The sequence below is a fragment of the Chanodichthys erythropterus genome, chromosome 19, assembly GCF_024489055.1.
Source record: "Chanodichthys erythropterus isolate Z2021 chromosome 19, ASM2448905v1, whole genome shotgun sequence".
Classification (NCBI taxonomy): Eukaryota; Metazoa; Chordata; class Actinopteri; order Cypriniformes; family Xenocyprididae; genus Chanodichthys; species Chanodichthys erythropterus.
Genome location: NC_090239.1, coordinates 32,463,378 through 32,487,567, shown reverse-complemented (window position 1 = coordinate 32,487,567; position 24,190 = coordinate 32,463,378). Strand labels below are relative to the sequence as shown.

The 24,190-nt window shown below is 37.2% G+C and overlaps 1 protein-coding gene across 1 annotated transcript in view; it reads right to left on the bottom strand.

Moving 5' to 3' along the window:
- grid1b (glutamate receptor, ionotropic, delta 1b) overlaps positions 1-24,190 on the bottom strand; it is a 486,415-nt gene that overhangs the window by 174,344 nt on the left and 287,881 nt on the right. Inside the window, exon 4 of the mRNA XM_067369520.1 lies at positions 9,856-10,061. Within this exon, the coding sequence (XP_067225621.1) occupies positions 9,856-10,061 (206 nt within the window). The remainder of the gene's footprint in view (positions 1-9,855; positions 10,062-24,190) is intronic.

The following is a 24,190-nucleotide window of genomic DNA, read 5'->3' as shown; positions in this document are numbered from 1 at the left end:
ACAGTAATTACAATAACTGGGTAATAACTAGGTACTGTACTATCCCTGACCCCACCCCTAATTTCTAACCTTAACCCATGTGGTTTCCTTATATTACCCAGTACTTTATGTGGTAAGTACACTGTAAGTGAGCACTGTAAAATAAAGTGCAACGCTTATATTTATTCAATAAACTAAAGAATCCTCTATATATATGTTCAGCCGCTTATTTTTTATTTATTTATTTTTTTCAAAATCCTCAGCATAGTACTTAGTATGTCTGAATTTACCCCTATCTAAGATACCCCTAGTCTAAGTTCCTAGTCTTGCTAATTGTTTTTTCCTTGTGGAAGTTTTGCGTTTAATGAGCTAATAAATTATTTCAACTCAAATCAGTATTTTGTATCTAATTATTTACTTTTGTGGAAAGTAGCCATGTAATAAAAGCTGGAAAATGTAAACCCAGCCCTGATCACCCTGTCAGGGTGTATTTTGCAATAACAACTGGCTGGATGTACATTATTTCTTACTTATTTTCCCAGTAACCTGCAGGAGTCCAGTACTGGTCTTCTCATTGTGTTTTTCGCTTACTGATCATATTTCATACTTGTTTGCATGTTGAGTTCCATTTATAAATTCATTTGACTGATAAACATTTTACTTGTGCGTGTTGGTGCTTAATCCAGTCTTGAAATAGTTTAATGAATGTGATATCTGCTTAAAGAAATTTAATTATGTTAAATATATTTAAGCAGCAACACATTGACAGCACTACTACCCTGTATATTAATTAAGGATTTTGGTATGTATTTTGTTAATTATTTGGAAACTTGGGCTCTTCACTCCATCTGGCTTAGTATGTTTTTATTCGTTATGGAACTCTCAAATTAAAATTAACAGATGAGCACATTGAAAAACTTTTGCTGCTGTGTATGAAACTATAACTTCACAAAACTCCAATTCTGGACTCATGGGCTTTTTAAGGTTTATGTACTTTCGCTTTAAAATAATAATGACCTCTAATTTACTGAGAACCTGAAAGGCAATGTAAGAAGCTATCTCTGGGGAAAAATTGTCTTTGATTACAAGATTTAAAAATAGCAAACATAGCCCTATCATAACTTCATCACACAGTCTTGAAAGCCTTGCAGTCACATGTTGTATAAGAATATATTAACACACTAGCCTGCTACTTCAGCCTTGAAACAGAATGATGTTTCTCAAAGGCAGTCACCAAGAAAGACCTATTTAACCATAGCTACATCATTACAGCGTTTGGACTAGTTAAAAGAGGATTGAAACTTGAACATGCAGTGACTTTTTGAATATTCAGATTCTGTGTTCAAGCAGTAGGAGCTATAAATATTTCAATAAAAGGTTATCAGATGCCTCTTACTTTGAGAACTAAGAGTTCTAAAAAAGAAAAGCAAAACGTTGTGCTTAAAAAAAGAACATCTTTGGAGCTATCTACGGATCAAATAACTTTTCAAAATGCTGATGTGATGTCCAAATATAAAGGCTGAGATGAAAGAGAGACACCAGGTAAATTTTCTGTAAACTTTGTCAGTTTGACATATCAACATCCAGATGTTTATTCAATCTAAAATAATTTTTTTTGTTTCCTGCAGAGGGCAAAATTGAAACTTGAACCTTGACAGCAAGAGGGCATCCTTACCATGAATCTAAACTTTTGCTAAACTAAAAGGGAAAAGATTGGTTTAAAAATCATTTGTTCAAATTCCAACCCTACACCTAATGATCATAGTCAGATGTGGAATATTTCATGGTGGGGCCAATGTAGGCACAATATTGGCTTGAGGTATAGGCCCAGCATGAATTTATACATGTCGGCCCTATCTTAACCCCAGAATATGCTAATTCAGATAAATCCAACATAGAACTGTGGACAAAACCATGTAAGGCCCATACCTCATGCCATAGGTGCCGAAAAATATGAGATATTCTCCATTGATTTTAACTAGGGCTGTCAATCGATTAAAAATGTTAATCTAATTAATTACATACTCTGTGATTAATTAATCTAAATTGATCGCATACATATTTTTTGCTGTGAAAGTATTACATATTTAATTCAAATGAATCAATGCAGGGTTTTTTCTGGGTCAAAAATGGTCTTCGGTGGTGACAGACATGGTCATCCACAAAACCAGTAAAAAGTGCCCAACCCACGTGATCTGCGAGCCTGATACTGACAATAAAGTACCCGTCACTCTCACTGAAATTCTTTCTTGCCCTCTTTGCAAAAAAAATAAAATAAAAAAAAAATAGTGATTTTATAGCTTTGTAAGAGAAGATGCTTTTTTGCTAAACCTAAAAGTATTAAAATGTAGCATTTTATATTAACTAATAATATAATTTTCTACCATATACAATTGAATGCACCTAGCTAACAACAACTTGCTTTTTTCTGGTTTCACCTCACTCCAGTCTAAACTAACTGATTTTATAGGTAGGCCTAATTTACTACACATTGTCATTTACATAACCTGAAAATATTGTGGATTATTAAGGCTAATTTTACTAACCACTCTTGCTAAATGGGGTAAGCACACTTATGTTCTCATTTCAGAGTTGTTCGAGTAAATGACAAATTAGTCATTAGGTCGCGAATTGGACATTAGTGAACGTTGACGTGGTTGCGTGCGAATCGCGACTGTTATTAGATACTGATACTGATATCGCAAAAGATTTGTCAACACAGAAAACACTTCACCACTGGATAGGATTATCTTTTTGTTTACTGAAAGTGTGGTTTATGTCAGCTGCACATGCAGGGCGCCTGTCAGAGGAGATGAGGTGACGTTCTTTTGAGCACTATTCACACCCAGCGGTTATTCAGGAAAAACAGTCTCCGAATGCGCCTCGTGAAACATGGATTCAGTCTTACGAACTTTTAGCATTGTGTCAGTTGATTTAGATTATTATGTGTGAGGTAGAGAGAGTGCAAAGACGGTGCTTACTTTGAAGAAGAAGAGAGCTCGCGCACACGCGGTAGGAGCTCTTTTCATACAGATTACATAAACACCGAAGGTTTGTTTTCGATTTGACTTACATAATTTAAAACCTGACATTTTAACGTTTTTTTAGACATAAGTTTAATTTTTCTGTGATTAGTATTCTCACTAAGTTACAGTTCATTTTCTGAGAACTATCAGATTGGACTTCGTTCAGAGGGAGAGGAGAGATCACGCATCATGTTAGTTTTCTTTATTTTACAAAAAGCAAAACATTGTGTTTTTACTCTGAGTGTATACAAATAAAAGAAGATATTCTATAGTTTCAATTGATATATTACTTATGTCTCTATGACAAAAAATGACGGAGTATTTTAAGTCTGTTTTGCTGCAATGTGAAAAAAAACCTGCAAAACGCGCCGGCGCGTTTTCAGACCTCAGAGTGTTAAATAAGAACCGAAGTAGCGCTTTTAGGGTTTTTTTTTTTTTTTTTTTTTAATGTTGAGGAACGTTGTGGCTCGTGTAAGTTAGTCTTCAGACATGCACATCAATCTATCGCTTGACTCTTCTTTCCAGGGAAATCACTAACAAAATGCACACAAACATGTCCCTGCTCTTGATATATAAACATTAATGAGCTTCTTTGAACTTTATGAGGAAAAAAAAACAATATGAGGGCAGATTCGAACCACTGATAATTAGAGCACGGCTGGACCGCTGACTCTATTAACAAAAATTCTGCCACGAGACCATTAGGGAACACGAAATCTTTGTGCAGATTTCTCTATAATATAATATGGATGTGGATATGGGGCTGATAAACAAGAAATAAATAAAAATGTCAGAGCTACCATAAAATGGTGTTGGATTATTGATTGGATTCCCACATAAGTTGGAGGTCTAACATCTGAGTTCAAGTGCTGCTCTATTGCCTTTGCTAAATTGTGACTAACCAAGTTCAGTGGAACACAGGATAAGGCTCAACTTTCAAAAATCATTAAAAAAAAATATCATTCCGGGATGTTGATTCAGGTATATGTCCTGCTTGTATAAATCAGGGTGTGTCTGTGTAATATGGGGAGAAGAGCAAGTAAAGACACTGGATGGGTACAAAGAGATTGTGAGAGACTGAAAGAGAGATGTCAACACTGAAGTTCTCAGAGATAGTTTTGTTAGCAGTATGTCCGAGCACCCAGGAGGTGTTATGTCCCTGGCTCACCACTTTTCTGTTTAACAACTCTCAAATGGGCAGAACAGCCTCTGTAGATGATGCAGCACCACAAATTGCAACCACAAGTCATTTGAGCCTTTCCTATCAACCACTTCCTTTAGGAATGACATGCAGCAACACAAAGCATAGCAATCAGAAAACACTGGCACAAAGTGATTTGCACAGATAGGACATGTTCTTGGAACAACAATCCTGCATCAAGCAATCATAGTCAGGAATCTAAAATCAGAAGGCTGTGATTTAGAAGGTAGAATAAAACAATTTCTAAGGAAGCATCACATTTGTCGTAGGTGGAGATGAATATCCCAGAATGCACTGAATGACAAGATAAATCTTGCATTTATGTTTTGAAATGTATTGATTAAAAATAGTTCATCGTCTCAAAATATTTCAGCTAATTTGCAATGAATTTATTGCCCTTATTACTATCATGTTATTAGATTACTTATATTAAATCCAAACTAAGTTGGGTCTCATTTGAGGAGGGCAATGGAAAGCATTTGAATTCAGCCGCCTTTGAGGTTCCATTTCCATTGAAGATGCTGCCTCAGAAGGTAGCTGCCTATTTAAACAACAGACAACAAGACAGCTCACTAGTGTTCGGAACTGGGCTTCTTTCATAAGCTTACTAGATCCTATTTAAAGATCAAAGACTCTGCATTATTCTGCTTTATTCAGTGGCAGACCCCGTCATAGCTGACAAAGGGAGGTAATGGTTGGCAAGGAATGCCACCCCTTACCTACAGCAGCTGTCACAGAAGTGTGTTCCATTTCTCTCATACAAAATGCCATTCCACTAAAATCACAAAATAAAATCCAAACAAATTCACCACTTTTATTGATGTGTCAGTAGAAACATATCCATACAAGATTTGTTGTGACCTCTTGCACTTAGAACAAGTATTGCTCTTAGAGCCATCAGCTTATGCTCTTGCTTTAAGCTGAAATGCAAGAATCACTGCTGCTTCATGTTATCAAATCATGGAGCATTATAAACTAACGTTGCTGCCTAAATCCTTATTCTGCATAATCCTGGGGGAATTGTTTGTATAGGATCCAAACAGAACTGAACTCACCTTGAAAGGCAAACTGAATAACAAGACACGAGTGCAGACAATCAGGGAGTGAAATGGTGGCACAGGAAATAGGGCCAAGACAGAACTACAAACTAAAAGTCAAATGAATACATTACAGTTGTATGTACATCAGCATTACATTTGGAGCATATCATCACAATATGCCTTAATAAAAGAACGCTTTCATTTCAGATAACCACAATGACAATATTGTTGTACTCCCTTTTCATAAACAATGAATCACAGAAAGGCAGCACTGAAATTTAATTACATAGGCTAAGAAAGACATATCTCACCCCAGTATTTTGTATTTAATTTTAATCCATTTGATTAGCAAGTATGTGTCATTTGTAACAAGATTAAACAATATTTTTGATGTATTTGTGTCAATCTCTGCTTATACAATTTACTGCAGTTTCCAGCTAATGGAAATAAAAGAATACGATTACAGGGGCTGAGTATTGATTAATAAAAAACTTATTTCCACACGGTTGCTTGCAAAATACTATTATGACAAACACATTTAGCATAGTGCATGATTTGTAAATGAATACATTTTGATGTTTATAATATATATATATATATATATATATATATATATATATATATATATATATATATATATATATATATATATATATATATATATAAGCTATTGTATACCGATCAGGCATAACATTATGAATATTGTGTTGGTCCTCCTTTTGCTGCCCTGATCCATAGAGGCATAGACTCCAATAGACACCTTTAGGTGTGCTGTAGTATCTGGCACCAAGATGTTAACAGCAGATCCTTTAAGTCCTGTAAGTTGAGAGGTGGGGCCTCCATGCATTGGACTTGTTTATTCAGCACATCCCACAGATGCTCGATTAGATTGAGATCTGGGGAATTTGGAGGCCAAGTCAACACCTCAAACTCATTGTTGTGCACCTCAAACCATTCCTGAACCATTTTTGCTTTGTGGCAGGGTGCATTATCCTGCTGAAAGAGGCCACAGCCACCAGGGAATACCACTTCCATGAAAGGCTGTACATGGTCTGCAACAATGCTTAGGTAGGTGGTGCGTGTCAAAGTAACAGCCACATGGATGGCAGGACCCGAGGTTTCCTAGCAGAACATTGCCCAAAACATCACACTGCTTCCGCCGGCTTGCCTTCTTCCCATAGTGCATCCTGGTGCCATTTGTTCCCCAGGTAAGCGACGCACACGCACCCGGCCATCTATGTGATGTAAAAGAAAATGTGACTCAACCAGGCCATCTTCTTCCATTGTTCCGTGGTCCAGTTCTGATGCTCACGTACCCACTGTTGGTGCTTTTGGCGGTGGACAGGGGTCAGCATGGGCATCCTGACTGCTCTGTGGCTACTGTATGCAGCCCCATACGCAACAAACTGCGATGCACTGTGTAATCTGACACCTTTTTATCAGAACCAGCATTATCTTCTTGAGCAATTTGAGCTACAGCAGTTCGTCTGTTGATCGGACCACACGGGCCAGCTTTCGCTCCCCACGTGCATCAATAAGCCTTGGTTGCCCATTACCCTGTCGCCGGTTCACCACTGTTCCTTCCTTGGACCATTTTTGATAGATACTGACCAATGCAGACTGGGAACACCACACAAGAGCTGCAGTTTTAAAGAGGCTCTGATCCAGTTGTCTAGCCATCACAATTTTGCCCTTGTCAAACTCGCTCAAATCCTTACACTTGCCCATTTTTCCTGCTTCTAACACATAAACTTTTAGGACAAAATGTTTACTTGCTGCCTAATATGTACCACTCACTAACAGGTGCTGTGATGAAGAGATAATCAGAGTTCTTCACTTCACCTGTCAGTGGTCATAATGTTATGCCTGATTGGTATATATATATATCAGTTAGGTTTAGTGTAGATTTAGTGATGTTGATCTGTCATTTTCAAACATGATAAAGCATTAACCTTTTATGGTCACTCACCAGACATATCTTTTATGAACTGCCCCAATACATACAATCAGCATAATAGAATGTTGCCAGTTTCATGCTCATCTGTTTTGGATAAAACTGAGCACACTTTTAGCTTTAGAAGTGTCTGTGAACGTGCACGTTTTTACATTGAGCATGGATTGCATTTATTAGCTGCAAGTAACCAATAGAGTTTGCACAATGATTACCAGACAAATGACATTAGCCTTTTCAGTGGTCATAACCACATAACCAAGTTGTTTTATATTAAAATTATCTTGGATGACACAATGTTAACTCTTTCAATGTTAACTCTTTTCCAACATGATTCTTTAATTTGTTCAAAATTTGCTTTTTTAAATTAAACTTACCCACAATCAAGTGTTAATTAAAAAAAAATAAATAAAAAAAAATGCATGAAGCTAAAATAAAACAGAGACCAAAGTGAATAATACTGTAATGTAGTCCCAAATTAAGTACAATCTTCCCTTGGTTTTACAAGAATAAAATGAAGGAAAAGTAGAGCAATTTCCACACCTAGTGATATCACAGTGTCAAAACCAATTTACCAAATGTATCCCCATCAAAGAAACATCACACAATACATGACACAGCAGGAGGAAACTGTAAGAATTTGTAATAACCTATGATCAGTAGTCCAGATCCTGAGCTGAACTGATATTAAGCACACTCACAGTCAATGAGCTCAGTCAGCTTAGTGTTTTTTGTGTTGAGATGTGTCGTGCTGTTGTGGGCTAAACTGAAGAAGTGAGTTATCAGCTAAGGAACCAAAACATGTCTTTAGGAAAGACCTCAAGTGGCATCTGAGTGCTGATGGCTGGGAAGCACAACCTGTCACAGATGACAGGAGAACATGACAACTGGTTATGCAATAGTGCACACCGGTAAAAACAGAGCTGAAGCTAAAAATTGTTACTTTAAATCTTATGGAGTTGCCCTCTGAAGCATGACTGACTAAAATGATAGACATTTTAAATGTAAACAATTTAAAAATGGATAAAGTCTTAAATACCTAAATATCCATGTAGGGAGTAATAAACTGGTTAGTAAAGTGAAACTTTCATATTTGTCTATTTATTTGTTTTTTGTCGCTCTATTTTTGTGATTTCCATTTTTCCATCCATCCATCCATCCATCCATCCATCCATCCATCCATCCATCCATCCATCCATCCATCCATCCATCCATCCATCCATCCATCCATCCATCCATCCATCATAAACACAACTCCTATTAGATTCAGACAACAGTGTGTAAAAACCACACTCCATCCAAATTGCGGCATCTAATTGTATTTTGTTCATATTTACAGTCAAAGGGATGCAGCATCAAAGGCTAATCTAATAAAAACCATACGAGTTCCCATGAGCACAGGAGATTTCAGACAGCTGACTATTGTCTTATGGCATAATCCATTTGCATGAGAAAGTCATACTCTTGCTCTTAGCAATGATGGGCATCTCGCCAGCATGAGTGACTGATTCCAGTACAGATCCCGCAGAGCTTGTTAAGATCAATGTGTGATGTTAACGGATGTGTATGACCTCAGATCAGTGGAGGAGTGTACTTCAGATGCTGAGATAATGACAGTGAAGGTGTGCCAGCCTGTCAGGTCATTTGTACAGTCATTATGGAGGGATTCAACAAAAGTGACAGGCTTTGTAGGGTGTAATAAAACCCGAGGCAGGGACAAAAGGGAATGAATACATAATAAATACTAATAGCCTATATTTATGTTTCAGGATTTGCAATATGACAAGTAAATATAATACAAAATGTGTTTTATGGCAGATGATTACAACAATGTCATCCCACAGACACCATTTGGAAAATCAGGATTAATCTTTAGCTAAATCATTTATAGGATCATATCTGTCTCAAACATCTGGGTAAATCAATTTGATTCACAATTCATAAGCTTTCGATACAATTCATTAATGATGTTTTGAAAATTCTGATTTGATTCAATTCTGATTAATCAATTTGATTAATGGATTTGGATCTGGATTTCCTGATAACGTTGTCTCTTGGAAATGGCATTTTAAAATGAAACGATCCTTGTCTACACTGGCGTTTCCACAGCATTTTTTGCCTCTTGCGCATGTAGGCAGCTGCAGTATTAAAAAATGCAGAGTTTAACTGCACAATGGCTGTTAAAAATTACAACAAAGCCTGCAAAGATTGCAGTTCAGTCTCAATGTGGCAGCCACGCCATCGTTTTCAAAAGTTTCCATTTTGTTCCGTTTATACTGAAACGCAACCCTGCCATTTTCAAACTAAAAGGGGGTCGAAAACACTGGCATGGTGTAAATGTCAGGCGTAACCGTTTCAAAACTTATGCATTTTAAAATGAAAACATAAGTTTAAAACTTTAAAACATTTAAGGTTTTTTTTTTAGCATTACAAACTGATTATTGACAAAAACAAATGATTCATTATTCAAAAATCCATATTTCAAGACTGATGCATATGCACTGGCAGGATTTGAAATTGATGCATCAAGAAATCAAGTCAATTGCTACACCCCTAGTCAAATGACAACTAGTTACCAGAGGTGGGACAACTTATTTACAGGCTCATCTTACCGCAGTGACCACTCTGTGCTAGAATTACGATAATGAGAACACAAACCTGATGGATGAAGACCTGGGCTCCACGCGGGCTCAAGAGCAGAATAGCTCTTCTGAGAGTATCCCTGTAGCGGTTGAGTTCCTCTGTGCGCATGGAGGTGAACAAACTGGAAAAAACGCCGCTGATATTCCTATCCACTCGCTGCAGAGACACATCCAAACCTTGTCTTGATGTCTGGTCCAGAAAGACCTGCAGTCCACGGATATCTGCAAGACACAGTCATGTACCAATTAAAATCAGTCTTTTTTCAAGTTGGTCAAAATGAGTTATGTTTGGCCATTTGGTGATCTTTAAATGTACATATTAAAATAATAATAATAATAATAATAATAATAATAATAATAATAATAATAATAATAATAAATGAGATATGGACAAATTAAAGATGGTAACCCTCAAATAATCATGAGAAAGAATCTATATTCTCAGGTTTCCAACTGTCACTAATATTCAGAGATGTATCATTTAAAATTAACAAAAATTTGAATTTATTTTCAGAGGATGACACTTATGAAAGCCAATCTTCATTTAATGTAAGACCTCAGAGATGATCTGTAATGGGTAAGTAATTAAAGCACTATTCCGTACTGCTGTAAATCTGGGCTGGGTTTCCCGAAACCTTCTTAACTCTACGTCGTTCTTAAATTATACCTTAAGCTGTACCTTAACGTTAATACGTGTTTCCCGAAACGTTCTTAGTTAAGTATACCTTCTGTAAGTCATACTTTCGTAAGGTTGGTCTGGACCACTCTTAGCTATACCTTATCACTGTTTATAGTCAATACGAATATAATTCTGAAGCTGTAATACACCCAGTGTTCGATTAGGATTATGGCAAAGAATAAAATGCAAAAAAATTCACTGCTAAATTCAAATGTGCTTTAGCGCTGATCCAGAGACAGACGCGCGCTCTGCGCTTGTCATGTAACTTTATCACAACTATTCGGTGTTTTTAACCTCATCGCGCTTTATTTTAGGTTTCAGACATTTAAATACACATTTGAATTAAGTAGGCTACTGCATAAAAAAAGACATTTATAGTTTGTTAAATTCAAATTACACTGATGTCTACGGAAGCTGCAACAATAACCCTTTTTTCATATTTGATATGTTTTATTCATATCAGATACACATTGTTTATGAAACAATAAAGTTTACTCCATTCTTCTCCCAGTTCACCGGCCACATACTTTTATGTATTTCGGGGAAGATTTCGTATAGGCTATCCGACAGCTCTAACTGCCGTGCAAACTCATCGCGTGACAAAACACATTCACTTCCACATATTTTACAATCGTAAATTCATCATATAGTTAACACGTTTGTGAATATTTAAAAATAAAAAAAAACAAAAACAAAAAAAAAACGATATAAACGAGATACCTACATGTCTGTCAGCTGCATGACACATCTCCAAGGAATTAAAACTTTATTCTAAATAAAGGTCGCCTAAACTCACGCTGATGGGAGCTCCGCGCCCCCAGAATATAGATAAATTACAATATAGATTTAGTTTGCAATTTAGATTACTTTTATAACATACCATGAGTCCTGATAAATGCAATTTCTACTTCTGAAGTGCTTATTTTTATAAAGAACACTGATTTCTCACATAACGCAGTGAAGCAGCGACTGTATAGAGTGAATTATCGATTCTCGAGCCATCGATATCAACCAATTCAGCACCGCCAACATGGACAGCACCTGGTAACGTGGCACTTAAGAAGATATACCTTAATCAACCTCCTAAGGGATAGTTCGGGGAATACGCCTAGAAACGGTACATCTTCAGTTAAGGTCTACCTTTAGAGTCTTCGTAGCGCGCTAAGAGACAACATTATCGGGAAACCCAGCACTGGTCGTTTCTAGAATTATTTGAATGCTTTGTGCCTGGCTATTGTGCCTCACCCTGGGAAGCAAATTGCCCATCACACCCCCTCAGCAGTAACTAATTGATAGAAAGAAAAGCTTTTATGGGGGTAAATGAATAGCAGCATCAGGCAGAATCTGCAGAAAGCTATACCAAATATCCACCAGAATTGAAACACCTGTCATTTAAAGTTCTACACATCCCTGAACCTTATGCGTCCATTTATTTAATCTTTTGGCTAATTTGATTATTTTAGCTACTGATGAGAGAGTAGTACTCTCAACTCTTTAACTCTTTTTTTTTTCATTCCAATGAAAGCATATAGTGTACTGTTTACAAGTACATACAAGTGACAAGCAATTCAAAATTTAAGTAGCACTGTATATTCACTAAATATCTTTTCCTCCAGTGAAGCTTGCAGATTTACTCATGTTTTTTTTTTTGTGTATATTCAGGTATGGAACGTTAAGACACGTTCTAGCAAGATTGATGATATTGAATGTCATTATATCGGCAGCATTTTATCATTGACATAAAAAACAGTTACATTTACAGACCAAATAATTTACTCCCGCAAATCTGTCAGATGTGTGCACTACTTTGTGGTGCATTTTGTCCTTTGAGCTATAGTATAGATCCTGGATTGAGCTAAACTGACCACATTTACGAAAACTTGCACAACAAACTGATGGGATTTCTGTCTTGAGTAGCCTTCATTACACTGCATGCAGCAATATTTGTGCACGGTGAAGGGGATGGATTTGACAGGCAAGAGAGCGCTGACTGCTCCAGCTCATAACTTCAGTACCAGCTGTTGAAATCCCAGTGAAATTTAACAAAGACACTCATGGGAAAATTATAACGAGCAGGATAAGAGATAATCAAAGAGCTGAACCACAGAACAAATCCCAGAAAACATTCTCAGAGGAGAGGAAGTCAAATGATGTCCTCACTCCATTCTTTCTTTTTTCTTTTTTTTCTTTTTCTTTTTTTTTTTTTTTAATCAATGCTATTTTGCAATGATAGCAATGTATGTGCAATTGTATGTGTTGACAACAGCCTCCACTAGTGTAGTGCTGAGGGCATTGTGAGTCATCATGGGTAGTGCCACAATGTACACACACACACACACACATGCACAGAGAGAGAGAGAGAGCTCAGCAATTGAAGCAAAGGGCTGTAGGACAGAAACTGATGACAAAGGAAGAAACATAAACATGAACACAAGAAAGAGACAACCAACTGAAGTGCGTGTAATGCATGTGGATACACCTCTCTCTATGGAGTTATATTTGTACCACAAAATTTGTGTGGCAAGATCGTATATAGAGCACACAAATGAGCATTTTGCATACTCACAAACTTAACATTTGAGGAAAAATGATAATCTTGCAAAGAAATAATTTGAATGAAAATCAATTTTGCAATCAAAAAGCTAAATGAGTGCAGTTGTATTTTCCCAGTGCACAGTTTAACTTGCTCAGTGCCCTGATACCTGCCCCATCTTCGACTGCTCGTTTGCTTAACACAGCATAGTGTTAAAGTATGCCATAATTCCAGCGAATCAGAGATGAGGCATATAAAAATGGGTGTTTCCAAACCAGTGTGTGTTTCCAATCAGTGCTCTTTTGCACAATTGAAATATAATTTTGCACATGCAGAATTGTGGCACAAAAATAATTCCATTCTTCTCCAGCTTCTCATATCAATACAGTTCCCACCAATGTGACAGATGAGTGACTTACGGGGTGTATATGTTTACTGATTTGATTATTCTTGATTCCATTATATATACTGTATATATTGTTTTACCTTATGATTGCTTGTTAAAACACATTTAGTTTACCAAATATTACAGGATATGAATAATAATAATAATAATTCACATTTGGAGAAGAAAACAACAAAAATTAACTTTTTTTTTTCAGGAGCACAGAAATAAAAATCCCATATATGGGACCGTACTGCTCAAAGGGTTAAATACGGAAATACGTCAGCAGCGTAACATGAAGAACATGTTACATTTAGCCAAGGAAATGTTCATAGTTGTTAGTTATAAAATAGAAATGAGGAGCGTTATTATATATTAATTTCTTACCCCGTTAGTGATTTCATAATTATTTAATGCATGTTTGAATAAATCGGTCACAAGAACTGTTGACCCAAAAGTTCCAACATGCATCGTATAGTATCAAGTATGGTGCTAGCATCACCAAAGTCATAGGTCAATTCCCAGGCAACACATACTGATAAAAGTATACCCTGAAAGCACTGCAAGTCACTTTGGATAAAAGCATCTGCTAGATAAATAGGTGACACTTTACTGTGAGCGTTCAAAGCCTAAGGTTCCCCAAACATGAAAAGGACATTTTGTGTCATTTGTTGCCAGAGGGTCTAGTGTGCAGGGAATTGCAGAAAGGTGGGGAGCTTAATACATTTTACTAGCATAGCAAAACACAGTGACTATTGGGGAAGAACATAAGATGAATCCAAAGGGGGAGGCGTTCAGTTTCCACTCTGGGGAGGCCATGGGTTTGACTGCCAGAGGTCTTTTTTTTTTTTTCTTGCAACTCTCATTCTCATGTTTTATAAATGAGAGACACCTCACATTGCTTGACAAGAAATCTCATTCCCAATAAAGAGAATGTCTTCATGTACGATTGGTTTGTATTTGGTTCTTACATAGCAAGAAGTTAATAGGGTAACACTTTAGAATACTGTTCCATCATTAATGAATTACACATGAACAAATGAGTAATGCAGTATTAATATTCTATATAAACTACTATTAACAAGAAACTTTGATTCACAAATTAGTAATTAATAGCACAACAATATTGAATGCAACATTCTCTTGTAAGCTCACTGAGATTTTGTCAGATAATTTTCCTTCTGTAGTCACCCAAAAGGCTGTTCAGATATAATATCCGTATTTACTAAATTTCCGTGTATCAAAATGTGCCGAACTGTTTGTCTCTGTTCAGAGTAGTAATTGACACCAGAATTGACATTTCCTCAAATCAAGACTGACAGTTTTTCACATCTGCTATTCAAAATATTTAGTTGCATTATTTGTATTATGTTATTATTTTATCATAATAGCTGCACAGAAAGCTTGAAGAATGTCAGCAGAGAAAATGAAACTGCATCTCATAAATATTTGGTGTACTAAATCAAGGCTTAAGTTTAAATTGCAGAGACATGTAGTTCTATGTTGGACAAGCTGTCAGGACCATCTGGCTGAAAGAGAGCAGTCTTGGGGACACATGTAGTCTCACTGTGATGTCATCTGTCTGCCGTTGATGCCAGTAAGGTAGTCTTGGGTTTACACGACCACTACAACATCTGTCACTCCAGAATGAATGAGTAAGAGTAAAAATCTAGACTGATTTATTTATTGTAATTGGGACATCTTTGCGATTGGGACGTGGACATCTTTAAATCCAAAAGATGGGGACAGCTGTGGCCTAATGGTTAGAGAGTCAGACTGGTAACCTGAATTTTGTGGGTTTGATATTCAATATCAGCAGGAAATGACTGATGTGCCCTTGAGCAAGCCCTCAATCGCTCCCCGGACGCCACAGAAAAAATGGCTGCCTACTGCCCCAGGCGTGTGTGTCCACAGTTTGCAATGTGTGTGTGTTCACTGCTCACTACTCCAAATGTGTGTGTATTAACTTGGTTGCTTTAAATGCAAAGGACAAATTCTGAGTATGTGTTACTATACCTTCGGATATCACTTTTTTCACATTTGATGAGGAAACGGATTGTGCTAAAATGGTTCAAGTATTAAGTGATACACAGAGGAGTTTGAAATTTTGGCTATAGAAAAGTGAACATGTCTCTTCAGATGAAGGGACTGGGCTATGGTGTTTGAAAAAAAAAAAAAAAAAAAAAAAAAATTATTAACCCTACAGCAAAGTTAACAGATATCCTCTCAGCTGGAAGTGTGGGTCTTGATATTTTAGGAGCAGGGTTTGACTATGGTGAACTCGCCATGGGATGATAATAGGTTCTAGTTGAGGAATAGGCAAACTCAGACCTGAAAGGCCACTGTTCTGCATAGTTTAATTCCAGCCCTGATAAAACTAACCTGCCTGTAGCCTTCTAGTAATCCTGAAGACATTGATTAGCTTGTTCAGGTGTGTTTAATTAGGGCTGAACTATACAGGACAGTGGCCCTCCAGGACCAAGTTTCCCTGTTCTAGTTGGATTAAAGTGTGGTCACACTAAACTTTGTATTCCATTCACTTCTATTTGTACAGATGTGAGAGTAGGAAAGCAGAACACTGTACAATGTTGAAATTTTATCATTTGCTTCTTATCTAGCCATCTCTGACCTGTAAATTCATGCAGTGAAAAGACTTTTGATCAATAGAAGATCTAAATGTCACAGATTGACCTATTGACTGGAAACAGAGAATACAAACTTCAAAGCTCCATGGTTTGCAGTGTTGTAGGACAGTGGAATCGATAGTACTGCATATTCTCACATTTTATATTACTTGTTATTATTTATCAAAAGCATAATCCCAGAGTGCATGATCATATCCTGTTTCCCATAGGTCTGCAATAATTTTGAATGCTTAAAATCTAGGTGGAGTGGCCATATAGAGAATTAAATGGCAGGGCTAGAATTAAACTGCTGCCATTTCCCTCAAGTGTAGAGACATTTTTCTTACTAATGGTCTGTATGTCCCCCCAAAGGATGTCTGGCATGGCCAAGGGGATCAGCCATACATAACAACATAAGCTCATTGGGAAAAAAAAAAAAAAAAAAAAAAGTGCCTTTACCTACTATTTTTGTGTGGTTCCTTGCACAAAGGGGCAGTTGTGGCCTAACGGTCAGAGAGTCGTACTTGTAACACGATATATGTCTTTTTTTTTTTGTATATTCCCAGAGTTTCATTGCATCTATAGGTGACACTGAATTCTTTATTGCCCACAGAAACTTTAATGACCCCTGTGGCTGTCTCTCTGGGAAAGACCCATCCGAGTGCAGACCATGCAATTGGCTCTGAGCTGGGGCTTTTGTGCCCATATTGTACTTTGCACTTTAGTGACGTCAGTTCAGAGGAGACAGTAGTGGCTCTCTGCTGAAATTTATTTCTGTTCTCTCTGTTGTCTCGGGCTTCTGCGGTGCCCTTTAAAGCTGAACAATGACGTACCGTTGGCACCTTGTTTCATTACGCCATGGCCCTGCAGATATTTCCTGCTTAAGATGCAGTGCGGTGTTGACTCACTCTGAGGAAAAGTGCCTCTGCTCACTCAGGTCTCAGCTGCCCTTTTCTTCAATGCCAGCAGGATCCTATACTGTTTAGATAATCCCAGCTTTGAAAGCTCATGCTGAGCTGTTCTCATCTGACAGAATAGACATGTCTTTGTCTGATCCCCAAGCATGTTTCAAAAGTACACAAAAATCCTGAATGTTAACTTTTTTTAAAAGGTACACGACAGAGAATGAATTATTTAGATAAAAATAAAATCCACAGAAGAGCAGTGGCAAAGCACAACTGAAAAACTTTTCCAATTTTATGGCTGAACCATGTTGAGTCCAGAATTCCGTAGAGTACCTTTAAATAAACTTGTCTAAAAATACTAAATTCAAAAATGACAAAATCCATCCATTTTCCAAACCGACTGTCCTATATAGGGTCATGGGGATGTTGGAGCCTATGCACTTTGGAAATTAGGTAGGGAAATACCTCATACCAGGGGTAGCCAACCCTGCTCCTGGAGGGATGACTGGAGGGATAGACTTCAATTCCAACTCTTTAATTCCAACACACATGCCTGTTGTTTTCAAGTAATCCTGAAGACCTTAATTAGCTGGTTCAGGTGTGTTTGATTATGGTTGGAGCTAAACTCTGGCTGTTTCCAAAATCACCCTCTATACCAGGGGTTTCCAACCCTGCACCTGGAGAGCTACCATCCTGCAGATTTCAGTTCCAACCCTGCTCCAACACACTTGTCTGTAATCATCAAGCGATCCTGAACACCTTGATTAGCTGGTTCAGGTGTGTTTGATTGAGGTTGGAGCTGAAATCTGCAGGATGCTTGCAATCCAGGAGCAGGGATGGACACCCCTGCCCTATACCCTTAAATAGGGCAATATTTGAGGGGACAGCCATTTGTAGTGATGTCCAAAACCATAGCTGATGTTATTGAGTACACTCATTCAATCCCACAATGCACCGCAATAACGAGTGTACAACTGGTGCACACTCAATGGCTAAGGAATATGCATAATGCACTGTGACGGTCATGCCAAATTAATTCCCACTTTGAGATGGTGCCCACAGCTGAATCATCCATATATTTTCCAAACTGCTGGTCCAGTGTGGGTACAGCTTCAAAGAGCTTTGATAAGCGGATATTCAATTACTACAATAGTAGGTAGAATAGGTAGAAATGACATCAAAAGTGGAAAATGCTGGTCAAAAACATGCATTTACATACAAACTGACAAGACCACCAACCACAACTTTCAGATGGCATCTTTCTTTTTTAGCTTAACTGTCACAAATGGAAATTATGGAACACACAGGATTGTGAGATATCAAAGGTAGTGAAGGATACATATGTGATGCCTTAAAAAATCGATCAGATGAAGAGGAAAAGAGTGAAGCTAATATTGGATTCTGACAATTTTGAACACAGCTTCTGACTGCATCCAAAGGCTGGAAAAAAATGCTGTTTCCACAGGCAGCATACGGAGGTAGGAAGGCAACAAGGCAAGTTCCGACTATGATCATGTTATATCCTTTCTGCTGAGATAATTTCATCTGATTGATTTTTAAAGGCAGTATAGATATATTCTTTACTGCCTATGTCCCACTGTCAGACTGAGCTAAAAAAATACATAAATAAAATGCCATTTGAAAGTTACGGTAAATGCGTTTTTAAACAACTTTCATTTAGCAAGAAATTAGTATTACAGTAATTAAATATTTGTTTAGTTATTACTACAAACTTTTTTTGACCCTGCTGGGATGGGTTAACTATTGCTACTATACTGCTGGGTTAAAATGAAGCCAAAATGGGTTGGTAGTTAAAGTCATACACAGAATTACAGAAAAAAAAAAAAAAAAAGGAAAAAAAGAAAAAGGAATAGTCAAAAGGTGAACATTTATTGATAAGCAAGCACAGCAAGAAATGAACAAAAATATTGGTAAAATTAAAAAGAATGTGTATATGTGTATGCAATTGAGAAAAAGTGCGGTACAGAATGGCAACTGAACAGTTATAGAGCAGTTAAACAAAAATGTTTTTTAAAAGTTTGATATTAAATAATTACATGAGTTTCTTCTCTGTTTAAAGTGTTTATAATCACTCCTCTCAAGCACCAATTCTGGCTTGTTCAGTTCCCGCTCAATAGTCACCTGTCAATGCTTGAATGATTTGAATGAGAGAGAAAACACTCCAGAAAAACTCTCCAGATTTCAAAGAAAATTTTCCTCACTGCAGTCAGTTTCAAAGTTCTGTCTCCTCTCCACTTTGAATAGTTTTCTTCTATTCCCACACATACTCTTGTCATAATCACCACAAACACGGATAGGCTCTTTTCAAATGCCATTCCAAATTTTACAGTCACAGTTCCTGCTCTCCAGTCAACAGACCAGTTTTAAAAGAACACACTCCTCGCTGCAGGCAGTTTCAAAGTTTTGTCTCCTCTCTGCATCTATTATTTTTCTTCTATTTTCCACATTCCTGTCATGAGAGCTGTGAACAAGGATAGGTGAAGCGGTGTCACCACACAAAGTCCCATTTGCTTTTAAATTTGCATGACGTACATGCTCTCTTTCACATCTACCTTTCCAACCCAGCTTATTCCAACTGTTGAGCTACTGATTATGAATGATATCAAACCAAATCGGGTCAAATCAACCCAGCTTCCATATCCAACAGTCTCAAACTTATGCTTGGGTTTAAAAAAGGACCCAACTTTTAAAATGCAGCCTCTACTGTTGGCTACTGATGGCCAATCCATCACAGGGCTAACACACACACATTCATATCTATGGACAATTAAGTGTCTCCTATTCACCTATCACGTACACCTTTAGATAGTGGGGGAAACCAAGGAAACCAAAACCAAAACATGGAGAACATGAAAACTCTGGTATGGGTAATGGTATCTTCTTGCTGTGAGGTGACAATGCTACTCACTGAGTGACTGTACCAATGTGATCACTGTTTGCTCTTGCAAAACAAGCTAGTTGATTACTGGTCCAGGTTAAAATCAAAGCTCAACCCTAATTCTCCAAGATATTGTGGTCTATTGATATGTCTCAAGTCCCTCCTTCAGTGTAAGTCTGCACGAAAATCATAAAATGTATGACATAGTGACATGCATAGACATCGATAACATCATTACCCAATATGTGATTAATTCTACAGCTAATTATTCAGTTGATGCACAGTTTGATTGGGAGGCAAGTTGTGCAACAAAGCTTGCAATCATGGTAAAGGCACTAGCGGCAGACATTAGCGGTGGATCATTAGGGGCTTCTTGCAGTCAGGGCTCTGTCGGGATTGACTGGAGAGGAGGAGGATGAAGCTGTAAAGCACTTCAGTCTCTTCACCCACTCAACAATGTGTCATGATTCCCCTAGCATTCATATGCCGCTAAAACAAATAGAGACATACAGCCTCTCTTATAACAGCTGGACACAAACCCAAATTCACTTCACATTTGGAATTCTTCTGTTCTCTTTTTTTTTCTTCTTTTTTTTCACATCTGTTCCTTCGTTGGATAATAGGTCACTTGCTGAAAGACACAGCGAAAAGGATTACTTGTACTTGGCAGAAGCCTTTGTCAAAACTTACAAGCGTGTGGAAACAAGGAAGTCTATAATACTCTGAGAAAGCTATCTGTTCCCATTCCAATTCCCAGTTCAATGCCAGTTACTAGCCTGGCACATACAGCCCAGGCAAAACATGCCCTGCATGCTGCCCTTTTGTTTATGTGTGGAAATAAATTCCAGGATTTATTTATTCATTTTAATTTAGGCTTAGTCTTAGTATCAAATGTACTTTTTTAAATAATTTTTAGTCAACCATGTCCTGTTTTTGTTAAGTCAAATTTTAGTTGACCAAATGTCTGGGAATTTTAGTGCAGTTTTAGTCAATAAAACTTTCCATCACATTTTCATCATGCTGCATAATGGTTAAACTTATAATGATTATTGTGTTCAAAATTATAATCATGGTTTATTTTACCTTATCTAGTGTACTGATTTACTACAGACTATTTTTAATATAAATGAACACTCTCTCTGTCTGTATGAAAACTGTTTAAACAAGAAATTTATCTCAAAAATTTAAACAGTAAAATTCCTAACGGTAATTCCAATAATTCCAAATTACATTAATGTTTTTTTTTTTTTTTCATTAAAACAACAGCAAAAATAATTTGTATTGTCACACAGAGGTGGCGTAAGTGCATTTATTCAGCAACCACAATCGCAAACAATGTGGTTGAGATCTATGTTTGCATAGAAGGTTTGATCGCAGATTTTGCTCGCAGATTGATCGCAGCAAGCAGATCAAGCAGCTTGTGAAAGAACACAGACTGACTGAATCACACTTTTATTTAAGCAGAATATCTCAAATGGAAAGTTTATTGTTTGTTGGTCTTTCCAATGTTTTCAGATCATCAGCGCTACTTCCACAGTGTAGAGAGAGTGTGTGCGCATGGTTGCCAGTTTGCGAATATTAAGTAAAACACTGGGCAGAAAATGTATCCTTTTAACAGAAAAGGAAACTTAAAAGCTAATGGTAGAGGCTTGTACAGCAGTCTGTAATATTTTGTCTACACAAAAATAAAAAGGGATTTTGGTCAAGTTTTTATTTTTAAATACATATTAGTCTCATCTTTATTTTTTGTCAACAATATTGCATGTTGATATAGTCACAGTTATTGTTTAATGGCCATACTGTTATCCTGTCATCGTCTCAGCTTAGTCATAAGAAAAAAGCTTGTTGATGACTACTTTTCATCATTTTGTTAACGAAATTAACACTACTCTGATGGCACCACAGTTTTAAACCCTTCAATAATGATTGTCCTGAGCTGTGATATGAAAGGCAGCATACATTAAAAATAAACTTGAAAAAGTACTAATAAAACATCTTCCATTGTATTCTATAATATTATGTTGCTTGCAAACAATAAATGAATAATAATAATTAAAAAAAAAAATAAATACTAAGAATACAATGTGGCGCCAGGCACAAAGCAAGTGTTTTTTGCTAGTTTCAGCCCGACGCCCGACAGTTATCATTTTCATGTCCTGCACCACGTTGTTTAAATAGCAAATGCATTTGCACCCATTTGTGTGCCCATGGGCATGCTGGTCTAAAAACGAGGTGTATTCAGGCACATTGTTGGTGTGTTACCATTTGAGGCATCTGATATAGACTGCGCCATTGACCAACTGAAACCTGGTCTAAAGTCAATGGCACAATATTGGTTTTGTTATTTAAAGAGCACATTAGTATTATGTGCCTATATGCGGGTGCACAACTCACATACACTCTACTTATTACACACACCGGGATGCGCACAACATGCCAAATATTAAAAATAAAAGGATTACAATGTAAAAGCTAATTACTGAAAACATTTGTGATTAGGTTAAAATTTGGTAAATTTGGATAAAGGGACAAACCATTGGGAAATTTGAGCTGTAGTGCATGGTTAAGATATCTCTGGATTACAGTCAGGACACTTTCCAAAGGGGGAAATTTCCAAAGGGGAAATTTGAACTGCGTTGCATAGATAAGATATCTCTGGAAGGGGGATTAGGGCTGTGTGGTGCAGTTTGAGGTGTCTTGGCAAAAAGGGAGATTGAAACTTTGTTTATCAGTTTGAAGTGCCTTAACAGGTAGCAGTCCTGTCATGTGAGGAAGATCCATTCAGATCTGCTCTGATGGATAGATCCGTTTAGATCCAATCTGACGGACGACAACAACAACAACAACAACAAAAATCTCCCTAAGACTTCCTCACTCATTCACCCAGATAGCAAAATTCTCTGTTTTTACTGTTATTTCTATTCCTTATGTTCTATTTTTATTATTATTCTTTATGTAAAGCACTTTGAATTACCATTGTGTATGAAATGTGCTATACAAATAAAATTGCCTTGCCTTGCCTTACTGTGTGCATAAAGATAAAAATGCTTTAGTGGAATCCGGCTTGTCCCGTAGATGGTCTGCTCGCATGCTTTAACCTAGTGCAGGAGCAGATCCGTTTCCTTGCTAGAGAAGTGTTTAGTTTTCCCGCTTGCAAATTCCGCCATGTAAATAGCGAATCCGCCATGGCACAAGCGCAACTGGCTTTTAAAGGGAATGGGAGATGAGACTCTGATTGGTTTATTGCATGTTACGCCCAAAACACACCCATTACTAATTAACAGAATAGAGACAAACCTCTTAGACAATTTTTCCCATCATTAAACTAGCAAAAGTGGACACACCCTAAGCGCACTTGTGCCGTGCGCATTTTACCATGCGCTTAGATCATTAAAATAGGGCCCTTATAATAGGTCTCCTTTTTTAGGCCACATGTTCTGTTTTAGGCCATAATGTCACTGACCACTTCATTGTTCATTAATTCTGCCATCAATAAAGCCCCTACATGGTAATTTCACTAGTGATTTCTATCTTCACTTCTGTCTTCACTATCTTCACTTCATCTTGATACTCCTTCATCGTTGGAGCTAAAGTGGTATGATAGGCTTAAAGGTGCCCTAGATTCAAAAACTGAATTTACCTCGGTATAGTTAAATAACAAGAGTTCAGTACATGGAAAAGACATACAGTGAGTCTCAAACTCCATTGTTTCCTCCTTCTTATATAAATCTTATTTGTTTAAAAGACCTCAGAAGAACAGGCGAATCTCAACATAACACCGACTGTTACGTAACAGTCGGGGTGTACGCCCCCAATATTTGCATATGCCAGCCCATGATTGAGGCATTACACAAGGGCAGCCAGTATTAACGTCTGGATGAAAGGCATTACACAAGGGCAGAACGTCTGGATCTGTGCTCAGCTGAATCAACAGACTAGGTAAGCAAGCAAGGACAATAGCAAAAAATGGCAGATGGAGCGATAATAACTGACATAATCCATGATAACATGATATTTTTAGTGATATTTGTAAATTGTCTTTCTAAATGTTTTGTTAGCATGTTGCTAATGTACTGTTAAATGTGGTTAAAGTTACCATCGTTTCTTACTGTATTCACGAAGACAAGAGCCGTCGCTATATTCATTTTTAAACACTTGCAGTCTGTATAATTCATAAACACAACTTCATTCTTTATAAATCTCTCCAACAGTGTGTAATGTTAGCTTTAGCCCCATTAGCCGCAGCGTATGCTATCAAACGTCAGACTTAAATGTGAACATCCAAATACATACCATACTTACATAATCGGGTATGCTGCATGACGA